We start from the raw sequence: 19,147 nt of genomic DNA, 5'->3' as shown, positions 1-19,147 counted from the left end.
TCCTCATGTTTAAAATAGAAAAATTGCTTTCTTCCAAGTGCACAAGGTTATTGTATTATGTAAGATAAAGTGTCTGTTCTCTTTCAAATAAACCGTAATGCTCTATAATGATGTGAGGCAATAATACTAGGTGTTATGTTACATTTAGTTTCTCTTCTTCAATATTCGTTGTGTCAAATAATATGTTTTTTCTGAATTGATCTGTGTAATTTATCTTAGTCTTCTCTGCTGCCACATCATTATTGGTGAGACATAGGTGTATGGCTTTTATTGATGCCTGCTTTGGCCTATTGCATTTCATAGCAAATGCATAACTAGGCTGATCTCCCTCAATCAAAAGCAGTCTCAAATACCAATCTACTTTAAGCAGAACAGTTTTATCCTATTTATATTAAAATTTTCTTCTCCCAAAGTGCCTACTTTAAACATCAGAGTTGCAGTGTTAAAATTATCAATCTAATAGAGTGTGAGATAAATTAAGAAAACAGAAATGTACTTTGAGATATGTCTTCCAGGGTCAGAATTTCCCTCGTGTGCTACTGAGGCCTAGATGTTAATTACATGTCCCTTGTGTTTTAAGTTAAACACTCCGAAGAAATGCATATTTAAAATCTTCCATGTAGTCAACATCACGGCTAATGAAAGAGAAGTTAATATTTTATTTCTGAGAGATGAATGTATTTAATTAATAGAACATTATTTTCTGTACTTTGCTTAAGTTTAATATCATGTTTTATTAAAAAGTACAAAGAGGTTGTATGAAGCAAATAGATTCTCATAGGATTTGTTTAGAAATAACTATTTTTAATCACCAAGACTAAAAACCCATTATTTGGGATTGATAATGTTTGTGTGTTTCTGCTCTGTTTGGCCAAAAAGAAAATGATAATGGTATACATGGTCAAAATTAGAATAGCAGAAAAGACAGTAGGTTATATATTGAAGGAAGAACATATGGGATATGGTTATTACCATGGCCCCTGATGTTTTGTTTGTCAGCTAATTAACTCATTAAGAATTTGAATCAAGTTTTAAAGATTGTTAGTGAGTTTTGCTTGAATTAAAAAGACTTGACTCACATGTTTTAAGTATATTAATCTACTTTCAACCAATCACTACTTAAAAAAAAATGCCATTTTAAATAGCATGGTCTCAATGAGTGATAGCCTAATTTAGCTTCATATAGGTATAGTTCAGGGCTCCTCAACTTCCATTGATTGATTTGAGTTTTTTTATTCAAAGAGACTTGCCTTAGTTCTCCTGACTGTGGAAAATTGATTACTTGTCCTCTCAGTATCAGTTCATGAAACACTCAAATTATACTGAAATGAATGAGTGCATCAAAACATGAAAGCATATGTCAAACTAATTTCCCAATAGAGGTGAGTAGGCAATGGCTTAAATTGAGAATCTGAAAATTTCAGGTGAAATTTCATTAAATTTGTTAATTCTTTTGTTTATTTAGTAAAAGCAAAACTTTATAATATCAGTTAGAGGTTAGTATGGGAAATAGAACTGCTGGTATTCTATTAGTGTTTGTAATATCATTGGCAGACCTGGCCCTGCTTAGGCTTCCAGGGATTGGGAGGCTGCTGCGGCAAAGGCCTCTTAGCTAGCACAAAGTGTAAGATCCACTACAGAACAAAATAAATAAGGTGTGTATGACTAGTAGCAAGATGCCCAAATTAGCAAGAATATGGTCCCTGCCTCACTTCCACATTCCAAATCTCTAAACATTGCATTTAATTGACAGATCAAGAGAGTGTTGAGCATTCAGTTTTGGGATTTCCGTATGATAGGAGAATATGTTAGATGGAGGCAGCAGTAGGGGCTGATTGCTATTGGGTTATACACAACAGTGCCATTAATCAGGTTTTCTTTTAGTTGAAAAACAGGACTTTGCCTTGTATTTTTCATTAGCCTTGAGCAGCATTGTGTCCATAGTTGGCACCCAAGTGAATGTTGGTTGAATTTATGTTAATCCTAATGTCATGTTTATAAATACATATACACATATCAGTAATGTTATATTCAGTCTACAATTTCTCGAAAGATTTTTTTTAAAGCATCTAGTCTGTTGGAAACAGGTTCTCAGTGTTGCAAAAAGGATCAACACTGAGACAGAGGATCTCTCAGCAAGGCTAGTTTTACCTTCTGCAGAAAGGGTACCAGCTGATTGCATTCTTGCCATGAAAGCACACTGGGACAAAGGAGACAGTATTATTTATAACATGACATGTCCACCCTGCTGCTGTGTCCAGTTTCCATTGGCTGGAATGGGACCTCATATTGTATAGTTGACCTGACTGGCTAACAGCTTAAGACTTTCCTAAATAGGCTAGGGAAAGAGAGAACAAAGAACAAAGGAAGTTGCTCATTAGTTGATCAGGGAAGTACTTCCGAACAAGGAATGACATGAACTTTGGTTTGGGACTTGCCTAGGCCTGTCTGTCCAGGCATGCATGAGTAGGCTAAAGCACTTAACAGGACTAGATTAGCGGGGTTAATAGTGAATAGAGATTTTTGAAGTGAGAAATAATTATCCTTTCAGACCTTAATATGGAAACTTTGAAGTAAAACTTTTCTACTTCCCACATAGTCCATTTTAGTTTAGTTAAAACTGAATCATCTCTAAATGCAATTAACTGGTCACATGGAAACTGTAAAATGTTCCAACATGCTAGAAGTGAGTCTAATTTCAATCAGTACAAAATATGAATACAATTTATATATGTGTATATATACATTTTTGCACTTGCATCATCTGTTTTTCTCACTGTGGTATTTGTGTCTCATTTATATGCAGCATTTATATTCATTCAATATTTTTATTTTGTCCCTACTTTAAAGAAGTTGTATTTTGGGTAGGGATTATTTTAATTTTTGTTCATAGGGTCAGTGTTATAGATAATTAATTGGATTATATTTCAAGTGGCACTCTGTCATTAGCTTCTCTACCACTTATTAACTTTAATGTTACTGCATTTCCCTTGTAAAGAGTAGAACTTTATATGCCTGTGTTTGAAATATCATTATCATTGCAGTATATCATTTTGATACATTTAGGCAATTGCTGCTTTTCACTGTACTATATGCTTCTGGAAACTGTATTATGAAACACATATGTTTTTATATAAGAAATATTATAATTGATACGTGCACATCAAGGTTTTGTAACCAAACACTTATATTAAAATGAAATTGTCATTAATTCAGAGTTATAAAACCATTTAATTATTTAAAAATGATTAAACTTTTAAAATTATTTTTTATGTTCTGTAAAATAAGTATAATGTAAACATCCACATAATTTTGCAGTATACATGTTTATTCTAGTATACTAAAAAGTGTGTTTTATATATGCAGGTAAGTATATAAAAATGTAACTATAAAAATGTAGTTGTTAGGTCATGTGTATGATATAACCATAACTGACAGTTTAGCTAGTATAAACCTTAAAATAATAATTTATTTATTTTTTGTCCTAAAATTTAGAACAGGTTTTCTCAGATATCATAAAACTAGGAAAATGGAATAAATTGCACAAGTGATTTTATTTTCTTCACTAAATTTCAGGAGGAAATAGAGGCTTTACAAATAATTGATTGCCTATTTGTACTGTCCCCTATGTTGGGACCATTCTTTTTAAATGTTGTAGAATCAAATTAAATTGCTGTCTTACAAAAAGCTTTATTTATGAATATTTGGGAGCAGTGTTTTGTTGATCAGATTCACCTGTTGATCTTTTTCCTCTTCCCCATTTTTCTGTCAACCCCTTTCCCTCACTGACACGGGTGTTAAGGGAACTTTGATCCTGAAAGAAGACAGTACTCGGCATACTTTGGCATTAGTGCTGTCAGAAGCTGCTTGACTTCCGGGATTGGCTAGCATGGAAATTCATTTTATTTCCCCCACCTCTGTTTCTGTCTCTTTTTTTTTCCATTGCCCACTCTTTCCTCTTAAATACTTTCAGTAGTAACTGTTAAATTATCTTTTGTTTCCTTAGCCACTACTTAATTTTTTTTTTTTTTTAACATAGGGGTTGTTGTTTTGAAGAAAGTATCATTTCTTTCTTCACCATAAAATCAGATAGAGGCACTCAGGAATGAAGTTTTATCATATACTAGGTGGTGTAAATTGGAAAGAGAGGCAAGATTTGAAATAGAGAACAATAATTGTTCATATATATCACATTTATTAAAAATAACCGTTAGGTGTCTGTCTTGCCACTACAGTGTATGGTTCTCTGGAGCAATAGAACATAGAAATATGCTATCTGATTCATCTCATGTCTCAGCAACTAGAATATTGCTGAGTACAGTAAATATTTATTGAATTGAACAGAAATGTGTATTGTCTTCAGAAAAACTGACAAATGCATTCTTTTCTTTTCCAGTCTTTCAAATGCCACAGTTTGTTCTTATATATGATAAACCAGCTCCATTGAATTTAATTGCTAAAATTCAATTCAGATGAGAAGAGAATTGGTTCTAAAAGTTCATTCCTGCTTTTAAAGGATGATGTTCAATTATTTTTAATGTTGCCACAATATTTGAATATCCTAGTCTTAGCATAAAGTCTTTTGGTGATTAATCTGTCTCAAGCACATATCTGATCATACTATTCTCTTGCTGGAAAACCTTTGAAAGCTTAAACTGGATTTCAGTATCCCTCCAAGTCAATATCTGATCTTTTTTTTTTTTTTTAATTTCTTCAAAACAAAACAAAACAGGATACATGTGCAGAACATGGAGGTTTGTTACATAGGTTATGCCTGTGCCATGGTGGTTTGCTGCACCTATTGATCCATCCTCTAAGTTCCTTCCCCTCACCCCCCAACAGGCCCTGGTGTGTGTTGTTCCCCTCTCTGTGTCCATGTATTCTCAATATGCAACTCTCACTTACAAGTGAGAGCATGTGGTATTTGGTTTTCTGTTCCTGTGTTACTTTGCTGAGGATGATGGCTTCCAGCTTCATCCATGTCCCTGCAAAGGGCATAATCTCATTCTTTGTTATGGCTGCATAGTATTCCATGGTGTATATGTATTATATTTTCTTAATCCAGTCTATGATTGATGGGCATTTGGGTTGATTCCATGTCTTTGCTATTGTAAATAGTGTTGCAATATACATATATGTGCATGTATCTTTGTAATAGAATGATTTATATTCCTTTGGGTATATACCCAGTAATGGGATTGCTGGGTCAAATGCTATTTCTGGTTCTAGATCCTTGAGGAATCAACCTACTGTTTTCCATAATGGTTGAACTAATTTATGTTTCCACCAACGGTGTAAAAGCATTCCTATTTCTTCACAGCCTCACCAGCATCTATTGTTTTCTGACTTTTTAATGATCACTTCTCTGACTAGTGTGAGATGGTATCTCATTGTGGTTTTGATTTGCATTTCTCTGATAATCAGTGATGTTGAGCTTTTTATTATAGTTTGTTGGCTATGTAACTGTTTTCTTTTGAGAAGTGTCTGTTCATGTCCTTTGCCCATGTTTTGATGGGCTTTTTTTTTTCTCGTAAATATGTTTAAGTTCCTTCTCAATAAATGAAGAAAAGACCTTTGATAAAATTCAGCATCCCTTCATGTTAAAAACTCTCAATAAACTAGGTATTGATGGAACATATCTCAAAATAGTAAAAGCTATTTATGACAGACTCACGCCACTATCATATTGAGTGGGCAAAAGCTGGAAGCAATCCTTTTGAAAATCGGTACAAGACAAAGATGCCCTCTCTCACCACTCCTGTTCAGCATAGCATTGGAAGTTCTGGCTGGGGCAATCAGGCAAGAGAAACAAAGGTATTCAAATAGGAAGAGAAGAAGTCAAACTGTCTCTGTTTGCAGACAAAATGACTTTATATTTAGAAAACCCCATCATCTCAGCCAGAAATACTCCTTGAACTGATAAACACCTGACCTTATTTTTCAATCTCTCTTTAGCCCTCTCAAGCTATTACTTGTCATAATCATTTACCAATGGTGAAATTTGTTGCCAATACTTTTTTTTGTTATTGAATGCTCAATTGAATGACCAGATCTTTTCTCTTCACATTTTAGTTTGCCTCTTCATATTTTATTTATCTTATTTCTGAGGTCTTGCTGAAAAGATAGTTTCTCTTGAAACCTACTAATTTTAATCCTGTCTCTACTAGTTAACACTGATGTCTCTTCCCTCCTACTCATTCATATTCACCTCAATCAGTACTTATACTAAAGTACTTTTCTTAGTGCCTAGCCTAGTGTCTTTAACATGGAAAGGAATAAATAAGTAGACTATGCCTGGTTTAGTTTTAACTCAAGTTAACTTTACCCTGTGATTTTTTTTTCTCAGTTCACAAACATTTCAAAAACACTGCATCAAAGATCGTATGAAAATTCTGCATCAAAGATTGTATGATTCCTATCCAGGACTTCCTCTTGTCTGGAAGGAACATGGCTACTTAGTTGTTAAAGGGGTTGTTGGGCTAATATCGAAGTCATTAACATAGTGAAGTGGAATCAATATTTGATTAAATATTAGGGACCTGTGTTTGATCCTTTCTCTGCGAAAAACTGTCTACCTCATCTTGGATTGATCACTATCCCTGTGCCTCAACTTCCTGATCTCTAAAATGTGGCATTGGATTATGTCACTAGTTCTAACATTGTCTCTAGTCAGATATAAAAACTTCTCTTTATCAAGTTTCTAAAATGTATCTCTTACTCTTTTGGGTGCTTTATCTTCATGTAGGTTATCCTTCCTCTGGAAGTTGGTGTTATTGAGTTCATTTTATAAGTGACATTGCTTTGGTTCATGATGGGTAAGCACCCTTCTAAGATCACAGGATAGCAGAGCTGATTTGAACACAAGCCCGAGTGACTCATTCTCTTTCTGTGATATGCCACTGTCTTCCTAGAGATGGGACTTTTACAGTCTGGCAGTTTTCTCACTTATCCTTACAAGTTTCTAAACAAAGTACATAAATGCTGTAAATGAAAATGATTATATTTTAGAGTATCCTGGCTTATTTAGGGGTAGATTTTTCATTTTTGATATATGTTTTTAAATGTTCACCAAGGTGCCCAGTCTTTTGTGTGTGTTCACTGTCAACAGTGAGTAGAGGAGAAATTGCATTATACTATATTACACTTTTGCTCCATTAGTGAACAAATAAGTAGTTATTGTTGCCACCTATATGGTAGTCTACTTTCTGTCCCATACTCCCTCATGGAAAATGTTTTAAATGCAGGCTTAGCAGTTTTTTTTTTTTCCATGAATATGAAACACAGGAAAAAAGTGGTTGGAGAGGTATTCATATGCTCGACAGGGCTGAGTCGTTATTCTGTAAATTTGCTCCATTATTTTCATGCCTTGTCCAATATTTCCACTCCTGTAATTTCAACTTGATAAATACTATTTTTTATTCAACGTATGTAAAATTATAATCTGAGTGTGATCAGTTATATTTGGATTTTATGGTAGAACCTATTTCCACTGTTGATTTTTTTTTAAAAAGAATATTTCTTTTCTATCTTTATTTTAATATCTATTCATATGAGTAGGTTGAGTAGTTCTTTTAGCGTTTGAGTGCTACTACTACAGAAATTAGAAAGGGAGCCAGTGGTAATCAAAGACAGTCTATTTTAAAGGGAGAGAGTTCTTTTCTACCAAGTATTATTTATAGTTAAGAAATAATTAAGAACTTGTTTAGGCCATTTAACCTTTCATTTCTTTCTGTCTGTTTGACAGCTTTATCACTGGGCAGAAAATAGTGAACGGGGTAGGCCTGAGACAGCCAGCCCTAAGAAACCCTGCTTATAAGGGTAGGCCCTTTCCTGGCAGTTGAGAACTTGGATGATAAGTAGTTTTCTCCACTGAAATGAAGTTTTCCTTAAATAATAATAAGGAAAATTCACCATACTTAGACTACAAAAAAATACATTTTGAACACCTGGTTTCTGAGAGTCTAAAATTTTGCTCTGTACAGGTAGATGGTGCCTAGGTGACCAGCCCTTAGGAAAACTTTGGGCACAAGGAGCTTTCCCAATAGACAACACTTTATACAAGTTGATGGAATTCACTGCTGGAGGAATTGAACATGTCCTGTGTAATTTCACTGGGAGTGGGCACTCAGAGTGTGCTCCTAGTTTCCACTGGACTTCATTTCATGTGCCTTTTTTGCTTTGCTAATTTTGCTTCATATCTTTCTACTTTAATAAAATCTTAATTATGACTATAATATGCTGAGTCCTGTAAATCCTTCTAATTACCAGCAAACCTGAGACCTTCAACACAACTACCCATCAACATTTTTTTCCCACTTGATGAAAGAAAGACAAAAGAAGTGGAATTGAAAGGTTTAAAGTTTTATATTTAGTTGGAGCTTTTATAAGCCTTTGTTAGTATATGGGAAAGAATTTGTGGTAATGTGGATAAATCTATTTTTGAGTTGTTCCTTTTATGTGACACTGCTTATATAGTGAGAAATAAACATGGACTTAATTAAGTGATATGAAATTTAACCATTCTGCTTTAGTGGCAAAATATAAAAAGTTCTTCAGTGTAGATGCCTTTAGGAATGTATAATAGTAATAATGGAACTGAAAATCATTATAATGGAATATAAGAAAAATGCTTTTCACCTAGCATTTGATGTAGTTCATTAGGAAAATAATATTTATTATTCATGCCTTAATATTTACTATAAATACCCTGAAAGCATTTATCTATGGGTTTATGATACACTTGTACACTTGTGTGTTCTATGTATATGTGCATAAGTATGTGAGTGAGGGTATATGTGTGTTGGGAATTGATATGAGGATTCTGTAGTATAGTCCTTTGATTGATGTGGGATAAATATTTATTCCAGTTAGATTTTCCTGATTGGTTATTTGAGGAAGATGGATAAAAGAAATGCCAAAACAATGGCTGAATAGGATCCTTAGGAGAATATAGGAAGGACCTTGATGATGAATTTTCCCTGAAACATAACACAGGCTGAGAGCAAAGCAGTAGCTACTGATAGTTTCCAGATTCAGGGCGGTTAGGGAAGGTGTTCATCCAGGACAAATTCAAACCTGATTTCTCTTGAGTAGTGAAAAACACAATTATTTACAAAATGATCCACACCCTTTTCTGTTCATTTACCCTTACATACCCATTCAATGACATGATCTTTTCAAATATTATTCAAAGTGAATTACTGCATGTAGCATGTTAATATAAGAGTCCACAGTTTTTAAATGTGATAACAAAAGAGTTTGCCTGAGTGAGCTCTGGGTTTGAATGTGTTAATCCTGTGCTTCTTGTTGTTGCTCTGCAATTACAGAAGAAAAAATAACCCTGAACTTATTTTGCTTCTGCGTTCAAGAGAGTTGCTGGAGAAATCCAAAGAATTTGGTATATTCTTGGGTCCATTATAAATTTGAGACTATCTAACTGGAACCTTATTTCCGTTTGTTGTCTTTTAAACATCTATCTCTTGTTCATTTTCTCTTTTCCTACAGTAATTATTTCAGAGCTTCTCACTATTTAAATACACAGTTCAGCTCAATTCCATCCTCCCTCATCAGAGAGCCACTTTTTTGTTAGGAGTTGGTCATCGGATAAATTCACTTCTTGACTTGCTACATTTTTGATGCCTGTGAGATTTCTGAGGAAGTTATGAAGCCATTAGATATTTGAAAGTCTGGAGATGAGGAGTTAGCATGGCTTCTGAATGTAGGACTCACTAATACCTACCAATATCTGACTACCTAAATACTTATCTACCAAGGATATTGTGTAGGTGGAATGATGCATAATACTGGCACTGTATGGAGTTATTTATATTTAAGAGGCTAAATGGTAAAAGAGATTCAGGAAAGGAGATTATGAAAGAACGAGAAGAAGGAGAACTAGTAAAAAGTGGTATTACAAAAGTTAAGGAAGAAGAGAGTTAAGAATGAACAAGGGGTAATTAACAGCATCACATGCTACAAGGAAACTAAGTGAAGGAATTTTTTTTTTTTTGACTGAATCGCTCTGTGGCCCAGGCTGGAGTGTAGTGGCGGAAGCTCAGCTCACTGCAAATTCTGCCTCCTAGGTTGAAGCTATTCTTATGCCCCAGCCTTCTGAGTAGCTGGGATTATAGTCACACACCACCATACCCAGCTAATTTTTGTGTTTTTAGTAGACAGGAGTTCCGCCATGTTGCCCAGGCTGGCCTCAAACTCCTAGGCTTAAATGATCCACCCACCTCGGCCTCCCACTATAAGATTTTTAAGAATTTTTGTATTTAGCTATAGGTGATCTTTGGGGATATTGGTGAGAGCTGTTTTCATAGTATGATGGAAACCAGACACAAGTGAACTGAAATGAGGTTGTGGGGGTATCAAGTATGGACTACTTTTTCCAGGAGCTTGGCTTAAGAGGAAGATGAGTACATAGTACTGGGTAGAAGATAATGTAGGATTGAGGAAAGTGGTTTTGTTGGTGTTTTTTTCTTTTCTTTATTTTTTAAAGATCTTTACTGTTAGTTTTTGAGATGAGAGAAGTAAAGCAGAATAGTCAAGTAGAAAAGTTGCAGAGAAAAGCTATTTGTCTAAGGAAGAATCCTCTTTCTTTGGAGGCTAGAAAGGAGAAGAAACTGACCACTGGTAAATTTAAAAATATTACAAGTAGGACATATTTGGGGTATCCTGCATTAACTGACTGCCTCAATTTTACTTCTGAAGGAAGAGCTATAGTACATATTAAAACCAAGGTTAAAAATGGTAGAGTCAGAGAGATTAGACATTTTGTAATGATGGCCATTATGTGAGCTGGGTAGAGGCATGTGGAATACTTTCTGGGTACCAGTGAGTTGACTGTCAATGTGTGGTCACATCAACTGGTAGTCTTGTGTGATTTTTATTATAAGACTCAACTTGGCATAAGAATTGGGAATTTTTTTAAGTTCATATAGAGTTGGTGGTTTTGTTGTTAAAGTTCAGTGAATGAACAGTTTAAAGAAGGAGTCTGAGGTGTTTAGTGAGAGATTGACTAAAGTGAAAAAATACGGTGGTTAGGTTAGAGAGCCAAGATTTAAAGATAGTAAAAGAAATCTCAAGGGAGTAGTTCTCTCCTTGACAATGCAGCATAGGTATAGCAGAAGGAAGAGGGTGTAATAGCTGATTAGATGGGTAATTAAAGCCAGAGTTATGGGAAGAGGGTGGAGTGAGGAACCTCTTGCTTTAAAGGTAGCAGTTGTGATAACAACACTAAAATAAAACCATGGCAGTGGGTGACTGAAGAGGCATGAAGTTGGGGTCATCTGAGAATCTGGAAGTTTAGCAACAGCTTGAGAACATGGGCTCTAGAATCAGACTATCCAGGTCCAAATCCCTATGCCTTCACTTATTAGGTATGTGATCTTGGGCAAGTTATTAACTGCAGCAAATGTTGGTTAGTTTTCACCGAAATGGGGATAGTAGTGACCCATTTTAGATTTGTGTTGGGGTGGAATGAGGTAATTCACATGAAGCATTCAATCTTTGGTACAACTCAAGTACTCAGTACACTTCAGTCATAATCATAGTTATTTGGTTATTATTGCTAGCTCCTTTTCTTTTAAATCTCCTCCCATGGGAGACCCTCTGCAGGCACACTATAGACTATAGACCCCTTTAGGTAACTCTCCATCACGTTTTAGCACCTAGTACCATCTACTGTAATTTAGTGGTTGGTGAGACTACCTCCCTAATTAGAGTTAGCTTCTCTGGTATTAAAACTATGTCTTAATAGTATTTCCTAACCATAAGCCTGATAAATAGGAAGTATAACCACTATCTTTCCAAGTATTAGTTGAAAAGAAAAATCAGTTCCATTTCTCTTTTGATGAGAATCACCTGATTACTGGTTGTTAATAAAGTTGATTTCTAGCATACTGGTAAAACTTGTAGAATAAGAGCAAAAGGTAAACCACAATTACAAGGGTTTTCCGATCTTATTTTAAAATTTTCTACACAAACAAGTAAGTACACAGTTCTCAGTTTACTATTTTGGGTGGATGGAGCGTCTTCCAGGCTGCATTGAATTTAACAAACTGGACAAATGCAAACTTGTTGCCCAGAAAGTGAAGTTTGTTTTTGAGGCATTTAAAAAATGTTTGCCATAATGTCAAACCATGATTTTAATCATGAGGAAAATTATATTTAACTTTATTTGGGCCATAGATCGTGGAATCTGGATCTGGAAATTCTGCTTTTGGGGCCAAGGGAGCTTGGTAAATGTTTCTAGTCTCATTGGTCTGGGTCTTAGTACCGTGGAGATGTTATTTACTGTTTATCCAACTCACAGCCTCATTCTAGCCGTTGAACCCATTCTTATGTGGACACATGACCTTTTTATGTCACTTTTGTTGCCACTAAGTATTTGGAAACTAAGGCTTAGGAGGGGCAGCTTATGTGATTCATTGTAAGTGCTGTATTTCTGAATTTATTACTTTCTTACAAAGCTTTACAAAAGTGCCTTAATTTTAAGATTCTTTAATGGCTTAATGTGAATGATTATTCTTTTATTTGTATACACTTGCATAAAACAGTATCTTCTCATTTTTAAACTTAAATAGCTATTCACTTATTCTTAAAATATGTATTAATCCTGATGGTTTAGTGTAATTTCCAAATACATAATCACCATCTTGGTTTTAGGGAAGCTAAACTGAAGGTTTTTTTCTTGATTACAGAAATATTCCAAATAAAGTTAAATTAAGTGTATTTATAAGTCTGTACTATAGTGATTCATAACAGCTTGAGATAAGTGCTTCAATATATAATATTGTGATGGTTTATCTGGAACCAACCAATCTATAAACACTTTATAGAGAGCCTAATATAGTGTTATCTATGCTGATATTTCTGTCACTTCATTGTTACTTATTTTTACATTATTATTATAATTTTGTTTTGCTGCCAGAAAGCAAAATGTTATATACGATTGCTACTAATAGTTTTATGAGAACCTGACACATTTTAAAACGTTGAAATTTCTTTAGTTGGACAAAACACTAGGTTGTTACTATTTCTTCTAAGGAGCCTTTTATTTTAGTGACAGTCAATTGAAAACACATATTTTCCCTTTTTGGATAATAAAATAGTCCAAAAAAAGGGGAATGTTTATATAAAAAATTATTCCCAACTAACATTGTTATAAAATACAAAGAAAAGGACTCATATTTTCTAAACTGATTGCTAGTGAATTTTAATACAGATGATTTCCATTTCACTCACATTAGAGATTCTTGTTTGATGATATGCTACACATCCATCGTTGACAAGGATTTGTTCCTAATATTTTACGTGCTTTATTCCTAGAATTTAACACGTGAACTGGAGAATGGGGAAAAACAGCAACTGCAGATGTTGGATCAACTTAAGGAAATCCAGAAGCACTTTGACACATGTGAGGCTGAGCGCAAGCATGCTGACCTTCAGATCTCAGAGCTGACTCGCCATGCGGAGGATGCAACCAAGCAGGCTGAGCAGTACCTCAGTGAGCTCCAGCAGTCAGAGGCCCTGAGAGAGGAGGCGGAGAAGAGGAGGGAAGACCTGAAACTGAAAGCTCAAGAATCCATTAGGCAGTGGAAGCTTAAACACAAGAAGTTAGAGCGAGCATTGGAGAAACAATCTGAAACTGCTGATGAACTGACAGACAAGAATAACCAGGTATAAAAGCCACATTTCCAAGGAATGGTTTTTGATGTGACCCAACCATTTATTCATCCATCCTTTGAGGAAACATTTGAGTACCATACTGTGCATATAATCCATATGTCCTTGATAGAAGAATCCTTATGTCTTGACTATTTCAAATTACAAAAGTTAATTTTAAATTTTTTTACTTAAGCCTTTTCATAGTTTAGTTTTAAGTGGCTTTTCAGAGTTGGTCCATACATAGATCTACCCTTTGCCCCAGTTTAGGTGTAAGTTTTCTGAATTGAATTATTCTTTAATCTTCTAATATTCCAATGGAAGAAAATGACTAAATCTTCCTTATTTTCATATAACTTTTCTCCCAGTGCATGTATTTTTAAATCCCATTTATTTATATTTTTCAATTGGTTAGAAAGAAGCCTTTTAAAAAATGTGGTAGTTACTAGGGCCATTTTTCTGGCAGCAACTGTAATGGGCTTTACTTGAATGCGTGACACTGAGGAATTTACTGACTGAGCAGTGTTATAGGATCACAGCCCTCTCAAGACTTTGCTTTTATGCCCTTTCGATAGCAACAAAAAGCATTTCACTGATCTATGTATGCGTTTCACATTATCTTTTCTCTGGTATAATCAGTTACTTTAAATGGATTTTATGTTCCTATGTTGATTCTCATCTGATATATCTTTGGGTTGAATTAAACCCAGATGTTTATAAGATAATAAGCAGGAAGGTCATGATTGATTTTTATCCATGTTCATTCTCGGTTTATCATTTGTGCTTTGTCATTTGTCACTTGTCAAGAACTCTGTACATTCCAGAAGAATAATCATTTGGATAAGTTGACTTTCTTTATAAAGAAAACAAAATGTAGGGGATTATTTTCATAAAATCAATTTTCAGCATTTAAGAGTGACAGATGCTTATTTCAGATGAGCTGTCATGGAAAACATACTTTATCTTTTACATAGGAATTTATCAGACATATAGATGAAAGAAATGATCATGTTGTACTCACTGTGGCTTGCTTTTCAACCCATCTGACACATACTGGGTGGCTGGTTGCCCTGAAGTAAAGCAGTTCTAAAGCTTTCAGACTTGTGTCTGAACTGATCTGATCCCAGGAAATTGCTCTATCTTGATTATTCTGTTGTCAGCCTGATCTGGCAACTGGCTCAATGAGCCTGACTATAAGGCAGGTAGCTAGAGAGAGGAGTGGTTTAGGGAACTGATTGATTGAAAATCTCATCTGGAGATTTTACTTAATTAGAAGAGATTTAGAAGGGTCCCTGTCATCAGACAGTATCCCAATTCATGGTGCTGAGATTTTTCTAGGTTGAGTTTTCAGAATATTAAAAATCGTTTAACAATCATTTCCCAGAATACCTCCAATTATTTTTATCACTTAGCATTACTAATGATAAGCAAAGAAGCAGTTTTCAAGCAATTGCTACAGTTAGGGTTGTAACACAATCATCACAGCAGGCATTGTAATTTCTCCTTTAAAAGCCTTAAAAATTAATGCAGCATGTTGCAGTTAGGGCAGTGGTTTTTCAAGGAAAAAGAGTAAGAATGTGTTCAGTAAATCTGTGATGTGGAAATACATGGTAAATCATTTTGCAAATAAATTTTTTTTAAATATATTACAGAATATTATTTCTAAAGGATATTTAATTCTTAATAAAATCACAAAATCACCTTAAGGCATTTATAATACAGTTACTTTTCTTTTTGATTTTAAGGCTAATTATTTTCAAAAAGTGACTCCAAGGTATTTGGAAATGTTTATTAAAATAAAAATTATACTGATTTCCAAATATAACACATTGTGGCTTAAAGAATAAATTAATTACCTAAAAAGTAGCCGTAATGAGTCATTTTATGTGCTGATATGATTCTATTCTCATATTTGCAATATGGTTTTGTGCCTACTGCCAGTTTTCTCTTTCTAGCATAAATTATTTTCTGCTTTAAGATTTACTACTTAAAAAATAAAAAATACTAAAAAATACCTAAAAATTAAAAACTACTGAAAAAAATACTAAAAGACAAAAGGCTTTTTTACCTTTTAGTATATTTTTAGATATAAATTTTAGAAAAAAATTCTCTGATTTATTTTTTTTTTCCTGCTTTTTACATTTCCGGAATCTTAGTAAGGTGATCAGATATGTATCATATTGTAAAACTACTTCATTGCTGAAGAATGTGTAATATCAAATCACATATCACTGCAGGAAAAATAAAAAAACTCAGACAGATTAAATTGTATACTTTCCTCAAAAGACAATGAAAGGATATTTACGTCAGGGAATCATGATGTACTTTAGGAATACGTAGATAACAGATATTAGGAGACCGAAAGTTTGTAGATACAAATAATCTAGTCGTAAATTGTGGTATTTTTGCTTCTTTTTTTCTTTTAAGGTGCTTTTTGAAATCATTGGTTTGTACAGGTGCTTTGGAAACGATAAAGGAAAAAATTGGATTTGGACTCGGATCATAGTATATGCTTTTCTGAATATTTCCAATTTTTTTCATTTTGAAAAATATGGATAATGGGAATCCTTCCTAGGGTTTTTTCCTCCCATGCTGAATTGGCAGAATAACTGACTTGCTTCTATATTGAGCTTTTTGCTTGATAGTATTTGATGTCAAGAATCTTAAATTACCATATTTTCCTTCTGTGTATTTCCCTCCTGCTGACGGAAAAAAAGAGTTTTATATACTATATGCTATCTTGTAAAACCTGAATTTTTGAATGGTTGAAAGTAAGAAGGATCAATGCCAAAGTGTACCATTTTTTAATGCATATGCAGTCCTATCATATGTAGTTCAAGAAATGCTAGACTGTGTTTTAGTACAGTCCAGCCGTCTGCCTGCATTTTCCCTCACATGCAGGTAAAAACAAAACAAAACACACATTTAACAATCCCCTCATCTACCTTGCTGGTAATTAAGAAAAGCCTAACTGTATATATAATAGTTTGTGTTCAGGTCTTTGAGGAGTTGGCTTCTGTTCCTGTAACTGCCATGGTTTTAGACAGTATCGTGCTTTTGGCTTCACACACCTGTTTTCAGGTCTTTCAATAATCTTTTCTTTTGCCCTTTTTGGAAGCTCGGTTTGCCTGGTTAGAACATTCTTTTCCCCTTTTTCCTCTTGAGTGCGGGCTATTTCTCGTTTATGCCCTTACATTTCTCAAGGATTTTAGCACTTGGCTTCACATCAACCTGTTTTATGACATGCAATTCTTGCCATCATCCTTTGTAACTTCAGAGTTCAAGTCTGTAACCTACAGAGTATAAGTCTGTATCCTTATAATTCACTGATGTCTTATTTTACAGTGACCTTAACTAAAATAATTCTACTTCAGTGTCTAATTTCTGTGTTTAAATTTTATCTTCAATTGTTCCATGTCCAACTTCAGTTTCAAAGCTCAGTCTCTGATCTTTCATAATTCTTCTATTCCCTACTCCCTAGCCTTTTCAGCTATTAATACCCAGTTTTGATCTTTCCACATTCCTCTGGTTTACTAGACATTTTCTGGATTTAATTTTTTTCCTGTCACATTGGACTTCATTGAAAGCTACTTTGATGATGTTCTCACCAACATCTTCAATTTCTTTCTTCTCCCTCATACGTTTTACTGATTTGTAATCTGGAGTCAATTCCACTTTCCACTTATTCCATTCCTTCTCCTAAATAGTAAGAGCAAAACTTGCAGAGAAGTGTCAACTGGCTTCTGTAGTAGTCATGGTTACCTCCTCGCATCCCCTATACATTCTATTTGATAATTAATGTAAGACCATCACTAAGTACAAAATTTCAGAGAGGTGAACCTAGAGCTTTCAGATACTGTGTCTGGAGCAGTTCTGCCTGGAATGATTTTCTTTTCCTTTTTTCCCCCCTTACCTATCTCAGTGGTCATGTATGAATAGCTGGAATGATTTTCTTGTGGTTTAAGTCAGTTCAGATTGGGATTTTTCTCTTACCCTCAGCAGAAGAAATTCAAGTTTATGTAAAATTTGAGTTCTAGAAATAAGAACTGAAATTGTGGGACTGGTTAGGAGTCCTACAGGAGAAGTAGGTTTAGGGGCAAGAGAGGATCATATTGTTCTGAAGAGAAAGTTGATAAACCTTGCTATGTGGTTGGAAGCAGTTGGTTTAAACCATCGGAAATCATATTTAGAGGCATTGATGCTATGAATCAGAGGGTAGTATTAAGTGACTGGTTGGAAAACTTTAGGATGTTGGAGTATGTTGTGTACTTATTTCAGCCTTTAGAAAGGTCTTACAAGATAAAGACAAGTTTAAGTTGAAACTGGTCTAAAAGCAGAGCATTTTGTTTGTTTTTTAAAGTGGGAACCCTGAAGTCTGCAATCCAAATTGACTATGAGTCTGATAATTTGGAACCCCTTAGGCTTGGAAAAGCAAAATTATTTATCCAAACTGAAGTTAGTGCAAGCACAAGAGGGAGGCAGGAAACAGGAAAAAAAAAAAAAAAGAGGTTAAATCAAGCCTTTTTCCCTGGGATCCTTTCAAGTACCTAAGCATTCCTGGCCAGACCAAAGGGACCCAATTCCACTGTTTTGATTTGCCTCAAGATAAAGGCTACTCAACTGAGGGCCCTCGGTATGTCCAGGGTATTGAGAAGGTAGTAAAGACATTGACATTTTCAGACTCAGAGAAAATGTCTAGACAAAATCTTAAGCTATGCTTGTAGGTAAGCAATTAACCAGAAGCAAATTGGCAGAGCTTAGTTTTTAGTATCTGTACTGCCAAAGAAATTCCATACTTGACCCACATGGTCTGTGACTGTCTGCCCCGAGGCTATCATCTTTGTCAGGAATTGATGTGAAGCTTGGAATACTGCAAAGAGAGTAAAAGACGGAGAGTTACAGAATAGCAGAGCCTGAGCTTTGAGGGATTCTTCTTGAACAACCCTACCTCTGGACTTCCTGTTTTGTGAGAAAAAGAAATACCTTTGCTTTTTAATCCAATTTCAGGAAGACATAATGTTTCATAATTAAAGATGCTTTACATGGTAGGACTTCATTGTGAAAATATTCTTTTAATCCTCAGCACTGCCTGTAATTCTCTCAACTCATGCCAAGAGGGCTAAGTTATCTGCTTCAAACATATATCACTATATTGAAGGCCCCTACCCTCGTTCAGTCCCTCCCACTTTATCTTTACAGCACAAACTTGATTCTGTCAGTTTTTGTGTTCTCTAGTTCGGTAAGTAGAATGACCCCCACCTACCAGGAAGTCACCCTAATTTCTGGAACCCATGAATATGATAAGACATTATGCCTGTGATCACATTATCACATTATCTGGCGGGGCCTAATCTAATCACGAGTCCTCAACAGAAGTTTTTTTCTGGCTATTGAGAGACGGGGACGTCAGAGAGAGTTGAAGCTTGGGAAGGCTTCATCCAGCTGTTGCAAACTTTGAAGATGGCAGAGTCCACGAGCC

The 19,147-nt window shown here is 34.8% G+C and overlaps 1 protein-coding gene across 13 annotated transcripts in view; it reads left to right on the top strand.

Annotated features, from left to right (window-relative positions):
* The window catches only part of CEP128 (centrosomal protein 128), a 449,218-nt gene that overhangs the window by 143,535 nt on the left and 286,536 nt on the right, over positions 1-19,147 (top strand). For all 13 annotated transcript variants that reach the window (XR_013521735.1, XM_078336006.1, XM_035261203.3 and 10 more), the window contains one exon: positions 13,333-13,683. Coding sequence is in view for 12 of the 13 variants with exons in the window: in XM_078336006.1 (XP_078192132.1) it covers positions 13,333-13,683 (351 nt within the window). In the remaining variant the exon portion in view is untranslated. The remainder of the gene's footprint in view (positions 1-13,332; positions 13,684-19,147) is intronic.

The sequence above is a fragment of the Callithrix jacchus genome, chromosome 8 (genome assembly GCF_049354715.1).
Source record: "Callithrix jacchus isolate 240 chromosome 8, calJac240_pri, whole genome shotgun sequence".
In the NCBI taxonomy this organism is placed as follows: domain Eukaryota; kingdom Metazoa; phylum Chordata; class Mammalia; order Primates; family Cebidae; genus Callithrix; species Callithrix jacchus.
The sequence above is the reverse complement of the archived record's forward strand: the minus strand, read 5'-3'. Positions and strand labels throughout refer to the sequence as shown.